This window comes from Tetrao urogallus (assembly GCF_951394365.1).
Source record: "Tetrao urogallus genome assembly, chromosome: 1".
Taxonomy (NCBI): Eukaryota; Metazoa; Chordata; class Aves; order Galliformes; family Phasianidae; genus Tetrao; species Tetrao urogallus.
In genome coordinates this window covers 25,773,673-25,792,144 of record NC_136813.1, presented here as the reverse complement: position 1 = coordinate 25,792,144, position 18,472 = coordinate 25,773,673, and the positions used below count along the sequence as shown (strand labels likewise).

The 18,472-nt window shown below is 44.4% G+C and overlaps 1 protein-coding gene across 1 annotated transcript; it reads right to left on the bottom strand.

Moving 5' to 3' along the window:
• Window positions 1-3,490: 3,490 nt before the first annotated feature.
• Window positions 3,491-10,293, bottom strand: LOC306952378 (fibrinogen-like protein 1; the record flags this gene model as incomplete). The annotated part of the gene is made up of 7 exons (XM_079543085.1): window positions 3,491-3,680; window positions 4,679-4,869; window positions 6,131-6,219; window positions 6,298-6,395; window positions 7,504-7,663; window positions 8,694-8,904; window positions 10,222-10,293. The coding sequence occupies 7 exons, from the start codon at window positions 10,291-10,293 to the stop codon at window positions 3,491-3,493; spliced, it is 1,011 nt and encodes a 336-aa protein (XP_079399211.1).
• Window positions 10,294-18,472: the final 8,179 nt, after the last annotated feature.

The following is an 18,472-nucleotide window of genomic DNA, read 5'->3' as shown; positions in this document are numbered from 1 at the left end:
GAGAGAAGGTGGGTTCAGGCAGAGAACTGTCAGTCTTCAAACACCCCCATAAGCAGCCTGATCTGTATGGCAGGGCTCGCTGTGCTGGGAGGAGGCAGGATGTCAGCATTTGGCCGCCGGAGTTGGGCTCTACAGCCGATGGAACATTTTGCAGCTGCTGCTGGAGCTCGGGGCCTGAGTGTCAGCGTGCTGAGTGCAGCCTCTTCCAGAGCTGCTCCAGCACGGCGACGTGTTCCCATCAACTGTCAGCTCAGTGTGCTGCTTACAGCAGCTCAGAACATGTCCGCACTTGAGGACCAATCCAAAGCTAATCAAACGTAACTGGTCTTTAAATTGACTTAAATGAGCTGGAAACCAGATCTCTAGAGCAATTACCTCTTAGCTCACTTACCACCCCTGTGCTAAGGTAAACTTGGCTGTGCGAAGCGCATTTGCCCTGAAGCAGTGATCCATCAGCTTCAGAGCTACAGTGCTGCGAGATATATTTACAGTCTCGTAAGGCAGGAGACCCTGGAGAAATGGATGATCAAATGTACTGCACAAAAACATTCAGGAAGCCTTAATAAAACCTTCAGTGGGAGGTATTTGAGCTTGACAGTAGTCCTCAGATCAAACTAGTACTTGTCTAGTGTCATTTTACGGTATTTATTAAGATTAAAAGGGTTCTGAAACACTCAGTAGGGTTTGCTTTAGGTGCTGTGGGGTCCTGCCCAAAGCCTTGTGACTCTTATGTCTCCAAGGGGCTCCCAGCACAAGAAAGAGGCAGCTCTGCTCTAAGCCAGTTGCTGCTTTCATAGAATCACAGAATGGCTTGGGTTAGAAGGGAACTCAAGGATCAGTAAGTTCCAACAGGCCTGCCACAGGCAGGGCTGCCAGCCACTAGACCAAGTAGCAGATCAGGTTGCCCAGGGCCCCAACCAACTTGGCCTTAAGGCTTTCTGCAGCCTCTTCTCAACGTCAGGCTCCCTCCGGTGACTGCAGTGCATGAGGTGGACATCACAAATCTAAAGCACCAGTGAATGAATCAGACTCCCTTCCATCCCAAGCTGACAGATCTTGACCCCATTTTCTGCCTGAGAAAAGCAGCAAAATACCGGTGCAGACTGAAGGCAGTCCAACTGTAATGGCTTTGGATAATGGACTCCTGAGGCTTTATGGCTATTGGAGGATTGGACTGGGTAACAGCTGTCAGAGTAAGCCCTGTTGACTGCTTCTGCTTGGTTGTTTGGCATCAGATGGGGGTTATTGGCTGCTCAGCAATCTGTCAAACCACTAATGCTGGCCCTTTGGTAGCATTGCTGATTTCCAGCATGCAGAGTTGAGTTTCACCAGTTGAGTCTTTACTCTGCTTCCCTAGACCTGAAGAATGAAGGCTGAGCATCATATGCCTGCTAGAAGGCCTTAACAAAACCTGAAGTTGTTCACATTTCTCTCTGTCTTCTGCCTAAACAAAAATTGTCCTTCCTGCTCTTGGTACCACATCACTTGCTGCCTCATTATATGACATGCAAAGGGATTTCTTATGTTCTCAACATACAGTTAAAACTTTGCACTGATTTTACTACTGTAAAGTGCAGAAGGAATCAGTTGAGGAGTTGGAATAGATGATCTTTAAGGATCAAACCATTCTATGATTCCATAAAATGATATACTGAGTGCTGGTTGTTAGCAGGTCTTTCTTCACTAGGGCAAGCTCACTGCAGACATACAGGTGCAGGTTTTTCCACGTGGACCTACACCAGTTATTGGGAAGAGGACAGTGATGTGGTCTCATCAAGGCATGGACTTCAGGAGAACGTCTCCCTGGAGCACCAGCCCACTGCACATAGGTATTCACTTTTGCAATCATTGGGGTGTCTAGAACAAGTGAGAACAGGATTTACCTCCTGAAAAAGCAGGGGAATCAAACCAAATTATACACTGACTATTCATACGTCTCTGCATTGTCTCCAGGACAGCCTGAGACATAAAAATTAGATTTACTTTGCAGACCCCTTTGAACTACCCAGGACAGGAGGTATTTAAGTGCCAGAGATAACAAAATAATGAAATTCCTGCATTATGTGCTTTCTCATCCAAACTTCTGTTCAAGTTCCTACTGTTTAAAAACAGATACAAAGTGTTAAGTGCTACTCAGATGGTTTTATTTCACACTTATGGCTATATAATACAAATTATAACATGTATTGTTCTAAAAGCAAATAAATGAAAAATAACCTGTTTAAAAAAATTGTAATTCAGAAAAAAAAGAAAAAAGGCTCATCCTACAACACAGTAGTTAAATGATTTGCATCAAGTTGATAATACTGTTCATTTTGACTTGTTGTTCCCAACAACTTGTGGAAAATAAATTTTCAGTATTCTGTTTCAGTCATTTATGCTCTTTTATTTCAGTCAGATGAGATAATGAATGCACTGTGCCTTATGTTTCAATCCCTTTCTGCATTCTAATTCCCCTTTGCTAAAGAAAAAGTCTTACAATAGGTTTAGTGAGGCAGTGGCACGGGTTGCCCAGAGAGGTGGTGGATGCCCCATCCCTGGAGACACCCAAGGTGAGGCTGGATGGAGATCTGAGCACCTGATGGAGCTGTAGGTGTCCCTGTTCATTGCAGGGGAGTTGGCCCAGATGGCCATTGGGGGTCCCTTCCAACTCTAACAGTTCTATGATTCAGTAATTCTAAAGTGGTCTGGTAAATTGAATGAGACCATAGAGATGGATCACAATTGCATTTTGTGAACTCCCAAGGGTATCTGTTCTAATATTAAATTTAATAAAATCTGCCTCATTTAAATCTAGATTTAACTATAGTTACCAGCATTGTCTATGATTGCATTAGCACGCCCCATATGCTGTAGAAGTGGCTCTGCAGAGCAAAGCTGGGGCAATGAAATGCAGCATCAACACTGCCCATGCTGTGGGGGCTTACTTTGAAGTAGTCTTACTTGAAAGTAGTCAGGTTGCTGATTAGCTGTTGGAGCACATCCATCTGCTGGCTTGGTTTCACGTTCTAGGTGTGTTCTGAAACTGAAGTGTAGCAATTGGTGACCATAGAGAGTTGCTTAAAAACATGCTGCTAATCCAAATCCAAGCTCTAATGAGGGCACACCCGATGAAGTCCAATTCCTTATCGCTTCATTGTTTCTGTTACCATGTTCTCAGGCACTGACCATCACAATCAAGATGAGAAAGACTTACCCTTGAGGAGTACAGCTAGCTAAAAGAACGTGCTTGATCATTCAGGATCCAGAGAGCTTTTCAGAAACACTCTGCAGTGAAGTCCCAAAAACTGCTGAAAAAGGAAGCTGTGTTCTTCTCTACATTTTTCATTTGATTGTTGGCTGGCTGTGCTCAAACAACTCAACTCAGCTAGTAGAAACAGCTGCAACTACGGTTACTGCAGTGCAGTTTTGACAATTGGCAGCAGCAGCAAGTTGGCTATTACTGTACAAAACTCATCCCATACTTTTTCACTTTTCAAAGCAGCAGATTTCAGCTGCCCTGACCATCCTCACCATCTCCGCTCTCGCTGTCAACAAAGAACGGAGACCTGATTTTCATGGCCGAGAATTTGAGCGAGTACCACATCCCGTGCCACGTAGCCCAAACAATGCCATCGTCATGGGATCCGTTGTACCTCCCTGTTGTGTAGAAACGTCCATTGAGATTTACAGCGTGGCACCTTGGAACAATAATGTAGGGGAGGGAAAAAGGAGATCATGTTGAGCCTGGGAAGATGTTGCGTTGTTATAACAAGGTACAACTTTCACACAACAGAGGTTTGGAAATACCATGGGTGGGATTCACTGACAGGTTCAGACACTGGACACACCTGTGATAAACTAGATGTCTGATATCCTACTACTACCTATGGAGAACTGGTTAATGCAGTCAGTGGAGCCAAGAGAAGTATGCGGGTCATCCTAAAGTAAACAACTACTCTGGTCAGATAACACAACCTGCTGGCTGCTTTGAATGTATTGACCAGGGACGTGATTCATTTCCCTGAACACAGAGAGGTCTGTGGTATGCTTCAGCTCAAGTGTGGGTAACTATGTGTTAACACCTAAAAATGCAGATGTCTTTGAATCTAGGTATTGATGTACACTTTTGTAGCTCCACTGACTTCAAACTGTATGCAATGGGGGCTTAGACTAAACAAAAAAGAGGTTTGTCCTGTGCCAAAGTGTAGAAAAAGTCCTGATGGTGGGATGTCTGTGCTCCTGAGGCTGGTGAACTCTATCTGCTTTTTGTGGGCATACCCAAATGGAAAACATATCACCAGGAAGAGTAAGGAGCAGCATGTCCCCCTTTACAAGTGCCATAAAAACACTTTTGCATTCTTCCTCTTGCAGTGTCTATGACTATTTTCTTTCTTAGGATATAACCCAAAGCACTTCCAAGGAATTTTCAGTCAGGCTCTTCTTCCAAGTCATTCCCCTTGTACTTTTATTCTGGCCTATTTTCTTAAACTGAATGCAACTGACCTGCTTGGCTTCATAACAAAAGTAGCAGATTGTTTTCCTGTTGGTATGAACATGTCAGATTTAGCTGTGAGAGGTGGCGTGTGCCAACAGCAACCTCCATCTGCTGCAAGGCAGGCAGGTACTCTTGGCAGAACTGCCACCCACACCCTGTTCGTACTTCCAAAGGCTGAGTAGAATCAACTGTTTTCCATACCTGTTAAACCACCAACCACCACTGCTTTCCAATGCACAGTTGCCTGCCAGGAATCGATCGTGATCCTTGTCAGATGTGGTGAACTGCATTCCTCTGTGAGAGGCTGACCACTGATCTTCAAAACTGCTTCCACCAGACAGAGCGTCACCGGCATTACCAGAGTAGGTGCCAAACCACAACCTGTAGTTGTCCTGCAACGGGATGTGAAATGTGTCTTTGATATCAGCTCTTATTTTTGAGATATCAAATTTTCTCCATTGTATCCCCTGTCAAATAAGTGGCTGTTGAAGCCACAGGTGACTTTTGGCCTTATGATTTACAGAATATCAGAATGGTTGAGGTAGAAAGAGGCATCTGGAGACCATCTGGTCCCTGCTCAAGCTGGCTCCCTATGGCATGTTATGTGTATCCACACAGCTTCTGAATATCTTTAGGTAAGGAGACCCCGCATACATTCTGGGCAACTTGTACCAGTGCTCTGTCAGCCATGCAGTAAGAAGTTTTTCCTTGTGTACTGATGGAGCTTCCCATGTTTCAGTTTCTGTCCACTGCCTCTCGTTCTATCGCTAGGAACAACTGACAAGAGTTCACCCCATCCTCCTGGCACCCTCCCTCCAGGTATTTACACATATGGATTAGTTCCCTCCCGAGCCCTCTCCTCTCTAAGCCAAGCAGGCCCAGCTCCCCCAGCCTTGCCTCATATGAGCAGTGTTCCAGTCTCTTCATCATTTTAGTAGCCCTTCTATTATACTAGCATTGACACAAAGGGCTTCAGGTTTTATTGATTTCTATGAATCATTTGACACACTATGCAACAAGCTGGAAAGCTCTGCCTGGCTCATTGGTCACAACACCTGTTGCAGGAAACTGCCAAGCAGATGTTTTCATAAACTGGTCATGGTTCAACTAGAACAAGTCCTGTAGCATTTTCTCTCCTCTAAGACCTACAAGTCATCTGATTTTTAGTTTAACAGACCTGCCCTCTTAAGAATTCTTGATAGAACTGTCTGTATACAGCTAACATTTCTGAGAAACATTTGATATGAGATGGATGATTACTTCTGTGATGTGGAATTTTCCTCATATCACATTCCAATTCTATTTATGGGGAAAAAAAAAAGAAAAAAAAAAAAAAAGGAGAATGGTTATTTTCAAAACTTTTCATAAGAAAGCTGTAATTGCAAATGGAACACAGTGCATGCATTTCTGGAGCAACGATGGAGGTGGGACTAGAACTGGTCCACGCATGGTGTTTGGGGAACTTACACATGGGGTTCAGTGGTGCAGCCCCTGCACTGAGTAGTTTGCTGTCTACAGATAGAATGCAAACATGAAAGTACATGAAAGATCTGCCTGTCTCTTTCTCTGCCTGTGGCACTTAGTAGAGGATTGATGCTGAAGGCTGATGCTGTGTGGATAAAACAAGAAGTCATTGCTCTCTCCATTTCTTACCTGTTCACTGGTGAGCTGGAAGTTTTCATACACTGCGTAACGTCGTTCCCCATGCCAGTCCATCAGGTCAATCTTTAATGAGCTCTCTCCTAAGCACAAAGTGGACTCCTGTTAGATGAACTATCTCAGGTGAATTGGAAAAATCAGCGGAGGGAGAATACTTGCACCTCTAGCAAGCAGGTCATAGATGTGGTCGTTGCCCAGCCAGTATTCATCATTCTTGCCCTGGAACTTCCCAAATCCCAGTTTGTAATCATTCCACTTCCTGCAGTAGATACAAATATGAATTTCAGCATATGGGGGCAACAAGTGTCACTTGGTGATACTTGCAGTCTCACAGATATAATAGTCTTGGATGAATAAAGTGATATAGTGAAGAATCTGAAAATGAGCAAAAGCTGTGTACAAAAGCTTCTGGATGAAGCTGGAAGGAAGATATCTGGATCTGTTTTGTGTTGCTGTTCCACTTAAACCTATTTTTAATTCACTGACCACTCTCACTTCTGTTTCTTTGCGAAGTCACTGCTTGTGGCAACTTGTCCTTTAAGGATACATACTTATTTTTCCCCAGAATCCTGTAGCTTTGTTGTTCTTAAGATAAATCTTATGTTATTACATTCTTCTAATCATTTCAGTAACTTAAAACCTCCTGTTATTTCTGTGCTGTCTTTGATATTCACATATACTTCCTGTGTACTGATATTTCTAATTTAATTAACCCTGCCTTTATTCCCTCTCTCGGGTTGTTTGTGGGGATTTCAAATCTGCCTGACCTACTTACTAATCAGTGCTACTCCTCAAAATGTTTTTCACTCTTTGCTAAAAGTTGAATCACCATGGCTAGATAGCTACCCTCCTCTGGGTAGGCTAGCTTAGAGCCAGTTGATGTAGCTTTACAATGGGTTGCACTTGATTTAAGAGACACTAGATATGCCCTAAAACTCTGTGAGCTATAATTAATCTTCATGGGGACATTTTTTTCCAGGTAAAAAGCTTTTTCCATAAGGGTCATCAAACACGGGAACAGGTTAAGGGGCATTTGGATAGTCCTGCTCCTAATGCACTTTGACTCTTGGTTAGCCCTGAGGTGGCCAGGCAGCTGGATGATCTTTATAGGCCCCTTCCAACTGAACTGCTTCATACAGACATGCATGCACATACACTCTCAAATGCAGACGACCATGGAAAAGGTACTATAAATCCATCTTCAAAGTGGCCTCCTGTTACCAGTATATACCCACACATTGCCCTAATGCAAAGAGTTACCATCATTATCATCTTGCATATCCTGCTTCCCAATCCTTGGGTTCTGCCACCCGTTGGGCACTGGGGGTCTCACTAAGGTTCTGTTGATGGCACCTCAAGGCACCTACCTGTTGAAATTCTCTCTGCCATTACTCCGCCGCTGAATGACAGTCCACCCACCACCATCAGACATGTCACAGTACACCAGGAAAGGCTCTTGGTCTGCCCTGGGCCTGACTCGATAGTAGCCACTTTGGGTCTTCTTCCTGTTATACACTGCAGAACAATCTGGGCAGAAGGGAATCAGTTTGTTACATGAGGGAACGCAAGGGGGTGTGTGCAGCTGAGAGAGGGCATCGCTGAGAGAAATAGGACATGGAACCTTGGCTGGCTCTGCAAGGCCTGCAGAGACAAAGCAGACAGGTCAGAAAGGTGTTAGCAATGCTGACTTTCAGAGCAGGGCTTTGGAGCCTTGGGAGTCATTCCCAAATATGCAGTGAGAAGGGGACAGGTGCAGCTCAGGTGGGGCTACAGCACGTGGAATGTGGGAGCAGGGCTGGCTCTGTCAGCAGGTGCCGTGCAGAGACCAGGGAATGGCATGGGCAGCTGGCTGGGCCCAGCTGTTGTGCGTACTTCAGACTTCCAGAACAATACAGATCTAGCATCACTGCAAGTGGTATTAAATTTCCATGTGGAAATTTAACCTCAGCTGTACTTTGAACTGGATAAAGGCCTAAAATTTCTAAAGCTAGAGGGTGAGTTCGTGTGACCGCCTCCAGCAGGGATTCATACTTTTAGAGTAATGCCCATCAGGGATGAAATCACGGCCACAGTCTATGGTTCAAGTTATGACAGCATTATCAAAGTGACAGCAAGAGGCAGAGCATGCCTGTGCATTACCATGCAACAGAACAGGAATGCTGGTTTCTTTCAGACAGGTTGCAGTGCCTGCATCCCATCTTCTCCTGCAGCGCATGCCTAAAGCAGGTCTGATGGAAAAGAGCTGCACCATGCTTTTTCCTTTGCACCAGAGTCTCTGGGTGAAAACCTAGCTGCAGATAGCTGGGTGGTAGCTGGGTGCTGGCTGCCTAAAGCTGGGCCAGGTGAATCCTGCCCCAGGGAAGCCTCCTGGCACCAAAGCCACAGCTTGCCCTTCTCCTTCCACGTACCTGACTGCCTGTTAAAACACATTCCACTTGAACATTTTAAAAGCTCAGTAAATTTTTAGCAGGAATAAAATGTGATACAAGGGACACTGCAGGAAGAACTAAACTTTTTTGCAAGCTGACATTTCCACATAGACTAATGCAAAATGTACCTTGGTCATAGACAATCAAATTTCCACTGGTTGTGGGTAAAGGAGCCTCAACCTGTATGCTCCCGTTGCCTGAGAAGAGCCCACTTTTTGTCCTATGATAACTGTTCTCCAGGATGTCCTTCAGCTGCAGTTCATATAAGTAAAGCAGATCTTGAAGATGTTTTAACCTTTGCCTCAATTTACTGTTGTCTAGGAAACAAATATCATTTTCCTGTGAGGGGGAAAAATAAATGAAAAGAAAGAACAAGAAACACACTTCAATCAGTGATAGGAACAGAGGGGCAGAGAGGGAATGAGTGCGTGTCTCCTCTTGACCTTAGCACATTGCTCTGCCTCTATGGATCAAGATGATCCATAGACTGATAGCAGTCCCTCTCTAAGAAGTGTGAGTCCTGCAGCATGGGCTGTTGAGTTGAACCCAATGAAAAGTGATTTCTTGCAATGGTCTTTCCACTATCTGAGCATTGCAGAATATCATCAGATATGTGGAAAATTACTTTGGACAAAAGTCATTCAGCTCATTTAAGGAAATCAAAGGGAATTTTGCAGACTATGAAACTGCTCAGGGTAATAAGAGCAGAAAATCCTTGCTCTTGCACTGCAGCCAGACTAAACCAGTGAGGTACAAAAACATCTTGTAAAACTGGAAGATAAAAGAGCTGAAAAGCAGTGGGCCTACTGGGATAAGTGGAGTAACTTCAGAGCTGCATTACTATAATCAAGACCAGATTCAGCCCACTCTGGCTGGGACTTTCAGCGACAACCTAGTCTGTGGCTGATGTTACTCCATTAGTTACATCAACAGAACAGAGCAAATTATCTTCCAAGAAAAGGTGTGCATAAGAACCGGCTGCTGGTTTTGCTCTGAGCAAGCTGGTTGGAGCAACACCAGAGCAGGCCCAATTCGAGGTATGAGAGAAACAAGCAGGACAGCAGATTGCCTTGTGTGCCAACACATGGTTGCCCAGCCGCCTGCTTCTTTTCCTCCACTTGTTTGTTTTCCCCTGCAGAGGAGTGTTGCCAGTTGGAGACACACAGGAACTTGCTGCAGACAGCTCTGGGCTCACCTCTGCCAAACTCTGTACCTCTTTGAGCTGGCCCAAGAGTAATTTGCTCATCAGATGAAAACGGATTGCTTCAGACTATGTCTAGCTCCTCTTTCCCTGCTTCTTAAATTGCAATGAATAAAAAGAAGACAGTTTTCCCTGAGGAAATGGAATGGAGTATTTCTTTGCTGGCCGTAAAATCTTTTTTTTTTTCCCGTCTTTTTTTTTTCTTTTTTCCCTTGAAAGGGCTTTTTTGTTGTTGCTTGCAATTCTTAGCAATGTCAGTCCAGCCATGTGGAGGGTTGCACAGCCCCTAATGCTGTGAAACTCTTGTTATCAGCAGCAAGAGTAACCTTCACTTAGTCGTAAGCTCCTGCAGTCCCACATTGTCTGCAGGGGACACCCATCCCTATGTGACTGGAAATGATAACCACTGGCATATCACAGAGAGGCTGTACAGACACTGGTTGAGGCATACGCACTGAAAACCTGGGTGCAGATGAGCCAAAGTTGACCAGAAGGAGCAGCAGCCACCAGGACATCAACACACTCATCTCTTATCACCTGAAAAGAAGCATTGACAGACTGCACTGTTTCTTAAGTTTCTCTCTCAGCTTACCCCTTCTCCCCTACATCACAATCACATTTAACTCCCCAGTAAATGCTGCAGGACTGGATATGTTTTCACAAAGAGTGGTGAGCACTGGCACAGGCTGCCCAGGCAAAGTGGAGTCACTGTCCTTGAAGGTGTTCAAGAACCGTGTAGATGTGGCACTGAGGGACAGGACCAGTGGGCATGATGGGATGGGTTGGTGGTTGGACTAGGTGGTCTTAGTGGTCTTTTTCAACCTTAACAATTCTGTAATTCTATTCTATTTGTTAAGGAGGTAACTTGAAGCCACAGACAGGAAAGAATGGGAGAAAAGGTGCATGCAAGGGAGTAGCTGAAACATCAGTGCAGTGTGCTGACATGGAGGCCGAGGGTTTGATCCAAGCTTCTGCTGCACTGGAGTGATGCTCCAGCAGCTCTGCCCCCTCTCTCTGGTGCTCACACACATGGGAAGTTACTCAGCATCTCACCAGAGTGCTCCTTGTCAGAATAAGATTGTCAAAATACATCGTCCCCGTGCAGTCCTTTCTCCCCGGAGATAACAGGAATTTTGCCTCCTGGTTCAGTGAGCATATGGATTTGCCCTTCTGAGGTCCAAAGAGCTGTCTATTAGTAGGGGAGCTGCAGAGTGAGCACAGATAAGGCACAGGATGGTTTTCAGTGGAGTTTTCAGTTTTTCAGTGGGGTTTTCAGTTTTTCAGTGGGGAAGTGCGAAAAAAAAACCTCTGCTGCTGTTCTTTGCCCCAGCACACAGACAGGGCTTTGGGCTGAGGCTCAGCTATAAAAAAAACACATAAACAACCACCATTGGGAACATGCAGCTGAGTGCAAGCAAACAGTACAGATTGTTCATAGTGTGCCTGCGTGGTGCACTTAAAAAAAAACAAAAAACAAAAAACAAAACAATCGTAAAAGAATAAAACAAAATCTGAGAAATGGGATAAAGCAACTCCCCCTCTTCATATCTGGAAGTGCTGCAAAAAAGTTGGCTCCCCAGATCTGCACTCCCAAGACTTGCTTTGCTTTAGCTGCAACTCTAGCAGCATCGCTGCAGCAGCTGCATATAGAGCTGGCAAAGCTGCTGTGACAGGGGAGCTGCCTGGAAGCAGGGCCAAGGCAAACCAAGAGAACTGCCCTGTGGAAGTCCCTGATAAGAGACATGCAGGTGTGAGCTCTGGCACATGGCATTTTTTCAGATGACAGAGAAAAGAGTTCAGAGTTATAGAATGGTTCCCCCTGAGCCCAGGATTGCTGGTACTTCTCCTTCCCGTTGCCCTGCAGCATGCTGACATTCTGGCACTGAGGTCAGGATCAGGCCCAGTGCAGAGAATGTGGGTGGAAGCAAAAAGGTAACAGGAAGGATGGATTGGAGCGATGACTCCTGAAAAATAGGTAGTGAAGTCTGGAGTGGAAAAAAAAAGTGATTTTGGCTATGCCTTTATCAACATATATTAAATCCACATACCTGCAACTCGCCTTTCCTTCAGACCTCCTCCTGATACGAATATCTCTCTTGAAAGTCAACTGCAAAATAAAGTGATCATAATCCTGGCTTTCTTTCTAAAGGCTGAGTAGATTTTCCTTTCCAGATGGCCCACATCAAGGGCTCAGGAAAATGCTTCACTGCAACAGGCAGCTGCACACAAAACACGTGCAGTTTTACACTAACCCTGATGTATCTGTTGTTACCCAATACTGCTCTTACCCTGCTGCCTCACAGTTAGAATAAGGAACAGTTATGTGGTGCTCTCCAAATGAGAGTGACTCTGCTGGTTGTGCACCATTACCCACCTTATCTGACCATGGAGCTCAAACAAGACTGACTTGCTGAAGTGTGTATATGAATCACTCAGACTAATGCTCCCCGTGGGAGTTTTATCTCATATTTAATACGGCCAGGCTCATTTCAGTAAGCCCCGCAAGGTGGAATGAATGCAGCTTTTGTGGTCGGGTGTTTCTTTAGCTGTTTGATCTGGTTTATATGTAAAAATCACAGCGCAGCCGTAACGCCGAAAGAGCCGAAAATTTGAACCAAGAAGTGAATGCAGGGGTGTTGAGCAAGATTTGATACTCAGCTGAAATCTCAGAGGGTTTACAGTTGTGTAACTCCTCGGAGCTGGATGATGGGATTTGCTAGTTAACACAAACAAGGACATTTGTGGAAAAGAGAAAAAAGCAAACAGATGAGTGCATCCAGTTGCATTATGGCCAAGGAATTATAGATTATTTTAAATACAATCGCAGGAATGCTCCATTTTACAGGGCTGAGGTCAGAGGAGGGGCTGTGGGGCCAAAAGACAAGGTATATAAGTGAGCCCTTCATAAACTTTTCTATTACTCTTCACTAAACAGGACTTTACAGCTCTTACAAAGCACAGCAGTGATGTTTATTTCTTAAAAATTCAATTTGTCTTCTTCATCAGGAACTGCTGACCCATCTCATCACAAAAGGGTTATGTAAGCAGTGCTCTTCTCACCACTTATTCACTACCCTTGTTTTGAGGCAGGCTTTTGAGACTGTTTTGGATGCCCCTGAGCACATGGAGTCTGCCTGCTGTTCCCTGGGGCCGTGTCCCGTGTCATTCAGCTCTTCTCTTGCTTTTATCCACGTTGTCCCTTTCTCAGCTTGAGCAAGTCAGACAGTGCTTGAGATGACACACACCAAACTATGCTCTTGCCTACCTGGCCAGCATGCATGTCCCCTCAACTCATGGACCTATCTTGATTCTGGATAGAGAAGCACAATGGATTCCAGCCAGCAGCAGCAGCAGCATTAGAGCAATATGGTCAGCCATGGGTGTTTGCAGCATCCCATGGAGGCCATCAGACCCCACATCTCCAACTCCAGCTGGTCCCTGGTAGAATGGGGCAGTGGGGCTGCAAACCTGGTTGGGGAACAACCCCTGCATGTATGTTAAGTGACTGCCACTTTGTAGGGGCAGAACTCAAAGTCCAACCCTTCCTCAGGGACCTCCAAATGCCTCTCAGAGCCCAGAGGCCCGGAACGCCCATGTTCTGTTCAGGGCTGCAGTGGTGATAGCCTCGACAGTGTCTGCATGGGGAAAATCCCAGTCAGCTGGAACATGTTCCTTGCATATCTATTTCATGATGAATTTATTTGCCCAGGCTAGAAGAAGAGTCAGGAATACCTGAAGTACTGGAGAGAGGTTGCCACGAGGTTGAGTTCCCATGAGGCAGCTCCAGCAGGGAGACATGTTCCTGCACCGCTTCACTGGCCCTGAGGTGAAACGACCAAGTCATCGTTCAGAACGCGGACAGTGTGAGCAATAAAGCGTCCTCACAGATGTTGAAGTCTCTAGGCAATGGGGCTGTACTTTTTTTTTGGGTCTGAAATACACGTGCTTCACACACGTACTGCAGTGCAAATTCCTGTTTGGTTACTTGGAAGGAGACCAAGTTCCCTCTTCACAAGACACTCAGTGATCTTGTCAGCAAACAATAACCATTTCATTAAATAAAAACTTCCCCACCCTGCTTTCTTCTTCCCTGCTTCCAGCAAAAGTACGTAGGTGCTGAATAACAGTCGTAAAAAAACTACTATTCATACATTAAATGCACAGCCAGCACAGCAAGAATGGAAAGCAGTGGACAAAAGTGAACAGAGGGGCTCTGGGACAGCTCTGGATATTCCTGCAGCTGAGGTTTGCTGGGCTTCCCCAGAGCTGCTCAGCATGAAGACATGAAGATGACACCCAAAGGACACTCACCTCCCCCTAGGCATTAATAGGCATTGCTAGGCAATGCTAGGCATTGCTGCTGGAAGACAGAGGTGGCATCCCCAGACTCTCAGGACAAGTTTTTCTCCCAAACAAGTTCCTGGCTGTTTGTTCTTAAAGCAGTAAGGAAGAAATGAGCCAGCTGCTCCAAGGCTTCAAAGCAGTTACAGACTTGAGGTTTTCACAGCAAGAGTCTGGCTACCTACCCGCTCCCTAGGAAAATTCAGAGCAGTCCAGAGCCAGCTCCAAGCAAAACAGCTCATTTGCACTGAACCCAGGTGCTCTATGCATTTGCCATTATTTCTGTGCCTCTCCACCACTTCCCACCTTCCATGAACATCTTGCTCACTGGAAGAGACAACAAACCAGTGTTCTTTGCAGGCACTGCAGGTGTGGAGGCAGCAGCAGCCTGCAGGCTCTCAATGAGCCAGCTGCTATGCATTTTCTGGAGGAATGTGGGCTGCTAGGGTTTTTGGTTTTGTTTTTTAACAAAGTTAATTTATGAGGTTTGAAGCAGTTTTGTTTTGTTTTGTTTTTTAAATCTAACAATAAAGGACTTCAACGAAAGTATGATAAATTTAAAACATCGTGATGACGTCAGCCACTGTAGTTTCAATCTATGAAATAACCGAAACCGGGACATACGTATCAAAAGTTTGTGGTTTGTTAGCAAGGGATAACCACAGAAATCTGTGCACAAAGGAATAATGGTGGCAGGCCTTGAAACATGCCAGATCTGAATGTTTTGATAACGTTCAAAGAGCAAAGACATAATTCAGTCTAAGAAGCCTATATGCAGCCTATGAGTATCTAATGGGTTGATACAACAAACATAATTAGTTCCTAAGCCCCTGAGGGCAAGCACAGGTCTGAGCCCATCTCATTTACATCAGGAATAGCTGTACAAAAGCGAATTAGTCACAAGGCCAGAGGGAACATGTGGATAATCTGTGTGATCTCCTACCTACCTCGGGTCAGAGAACTCCCCTGACCTAACTCATTCCCATTGGAACGGAAGCATCTCTTTGAGAAAAAGATATTTTGTTGTTAAATATTCCGTGTTGAACAACAAACCACAGACCTTTGCATGATCTTTCAGTGCTTAATTACTCTCATTGTTTATTATTATTATTATTATTATTATTATTATTACTATTATTATTGTTATTTGCCCTGAGTCAGAATCTGCCGAGGCCCATCCTCCAGCCTTTTATTCTCATGATGCCTTACTTTGTGAGCCCTCTTCTGCCAAATTTGTTTTTCTCTGCTTAAAGCCAAGCAACTATGAGCTCTGTGCCTGCCTCCAATTGGGAAAAGCAAGAGCAAGTTCTACTCCTGGGCTGATTCAGAGTTGCTTAATGCAGAACTTGTACAGAAAGCTTCAAAGAGCTTCAGCTGGTCTATGGTGGACTCAGGGGCTTTACTGAGCGGGCGCAGCACTTCTCTGCCTACATTTGGGAACCTGATCTGATCTGCCCCATTAGGAGCAGACACAGAAGGCCAGAACAGCCCAAGGCATGCCAGAAGCAGGACAGCAAGTTCTGAGGACCTCTGCAGTCCAACAGCAAAGTGCCCAAAAAAGCTTCATATCCTGCAGGATTAAGCAGGTGGATCTTTTTACATCTGCTTTCATCCCCTTTTGGTTCCCTAGATGTTTTTCTGGAACTAGCCTGACGAACAGTGCTAAGTCATTCCTTACCTTGGATAAGTTGCATAGCTTTGAGTTCTTAGACTCAGATGTGATGAGCTACACTTTGGTTGTTTGTTCTCATCGTGGTTCTTTTTCTTTTTAGAGTTATGGCTATCAGGACTAGAGAACTGAGAGAACACACGAGCCAAGTAGCTCCAGCAATGCCCTCAGCCTCACATCTTTCCTGTTTGTGGATCTAAGAATCTTGTTATGCATTTTGCCACAGAGACATATGGAAAGACCACCTGCAGCTGATTACTCCCTACTGCTAAGCCAGACTTTTTCAGTTACTTGTTTTCACAACACGATCACTGATGCTCTAAGTCTGACCTGCCTTGGTCTTAATCACTGAAGTCAGGATGGCTGCGATTTGCAACACATGAGAAGTTAATCTAGAAATGCTCATGAGCTTTATGACAGATTCACACATTCCCCATTCAGGTGGCTAATGTCTCTCAGTAACAGTGAGACTATAAGATGACCAGGACTTTTGTTTTCTGAAAGATGTTGCATTGTTCCTTCAGGTCTGCAGGCTGCACCACCCTGAGGTCCTTCGTTGAGAGACTGACAGTGGATGTATGGAATGCAAGCTCTTCATTCGTCTTCTCTTACCAAATGTTACAATTAATCAGTGCTTGGCAGCAGTTCTTGTAACTGACCGCTTCTCCAAGCTCTGTGTCAGCTGAGAACTCAGTGGAGGTTTTATGTGGGGGCACGGTTCAAAACAAAACAGCCCAACACAGTGCTAAACAGTAGACAACACCCAGTCCCTGCAGAATCTCTTTGGGAATGAACTGCTTAAGGATCGTTCTCCTTTTACATTTATTTTAAGATTAGTGTGCAAGGTTTTCATTAAAGTCGTGTGAACCACATTGATTTCATGACCTTCAAGCTCTGTAATCAAATACAGTATTCTAGCCAGACAGTTGTTTACAGAAGCAACAAAATACCTGTGTTTTATCAGTAAAACTTGCAATCTTGTTTTTGAAATACCAATTTATTTGACAGGAATTATTTTTCATAATCCCACGTTGACTGGCATTAATTATTATTACTATCGCTGAGCTTCTTCAATATTCTATCAATTGAAGCCTCTGTCTACCCTTCTCTGATTTTCTGAGAGCCAAACCGACAGAGCTAGCACCATTAGGCCATCCCATCTGTCTGCTTTGGATACTGGCACAGAGTTGATCCCCCTTCCCCTCTCCTTATCTCCATACTTCTGTTATCCCAAAACAGAATAAAAAGCTCGTTATTTTGCTTGGCTCTCTCTCTTACAGGTATCAGATATAAATGATCTGTACCTACTTATCTTGACGTCTGTCAAGTTCAGAGATTCTGTTTATCATGCTTCTCTGTTATTTTTGGAATTTAAAATATGTCATCACCTCTCTGAGATACACACACTTCGTCTTGCTCCTACCCAGTATAACTGGATTATTTACTGAACATTTCAATCTTTTTTTGTATTTTATTGTCAATTCTGCTGTTTTACACCTATGAATAATCATCCAGGGATCAGAACTGGATTCTGAAGGGTTTTTAAATGTCATTATCATGAGTTAAACAACGTAGTACAACAAAACTGATTTACAAGACTTGAATTTAAGAAACAGAATACTATAAACGCTTCTTTTTTATTTTCTGTTTCATGAAGATGAATACATCTTTCTCCACCAGCTGAGAGCTTGAAAATCAATTTTATTAGAAGCTAAATGTGGTGTTCTTACTTTAGCCCTCTGACTTCAGAAGTCGTAGTTTTAAGAAAACAGATTGACCATCAGGAAACTCATGAAGATACATCAGAGCTGGCAAACCTGCTAGAGCCATTGGATTAGCTGTACTGAAAGCAACAGTTATGGTACAATCACTGGCAATAAATGAGAAAAACTGTTTGTTTGTTTGATTGATTTTTATTCTAAGTGCATCTGCATCCTCTAGGAAGTTGTTGTATTTTTGGCCCTCGCATTCAGCCTGAGTGCCAAACTGGAAGCCTGCCAGCTTCCAGCCCCTGCTTGGATTGATCGTTGTAGGTTGTTAGTGTAAAATCCACTTCAACAGCCTTCACAGTTTGGTGCTTACAAGGCCCAGGAGAGAGGATACCAAATTCCCAGATCTGCACACTCTTCAGTGATACAGTCCTCCCCACAAAGGTGTCCCACAGCCACAAGATCCTGTTGAAAGGAATGTACAAAATCCCACTGTGTCTGCAGGATCAAACCTGTACCAAATGACCTGCTGTATGTAAGGTTATTTTCAGAGTTAAGAAGTTAATCTAATGCTTCTTCTCATCATCCAGCTTAGCTTTGATCCATGTTTAGCTGTTTCTCTAATTATTTGAATAGCCAAAATGTATTTAGCTCATCGCTGACTAGCATTGTCTGTAATAACTACTTTTTCAGATATTAATAGACCTGAAGGGGAAACTACTTATTCTGATATGAAATGTCCAGAAATGTTCCACTTTCATAGACTTATTTTCGTTAAGGTTGGAAAATATCACCAAGATCATCTATTCCAACCACCAACCCATCCCACCATGCTCACTGATTTGTGTCCCTCAGTGCCACATTGGCACAGTTCTTGAGCATTTCCAGGGACGGTGACTCTACCACCTCCCTGGGCAGTCTGTGCCACTGCCTCATTTCTCACAGAATCACAGAATGGTCCAGGTTGGAAGGGACCTCAAGGACCAT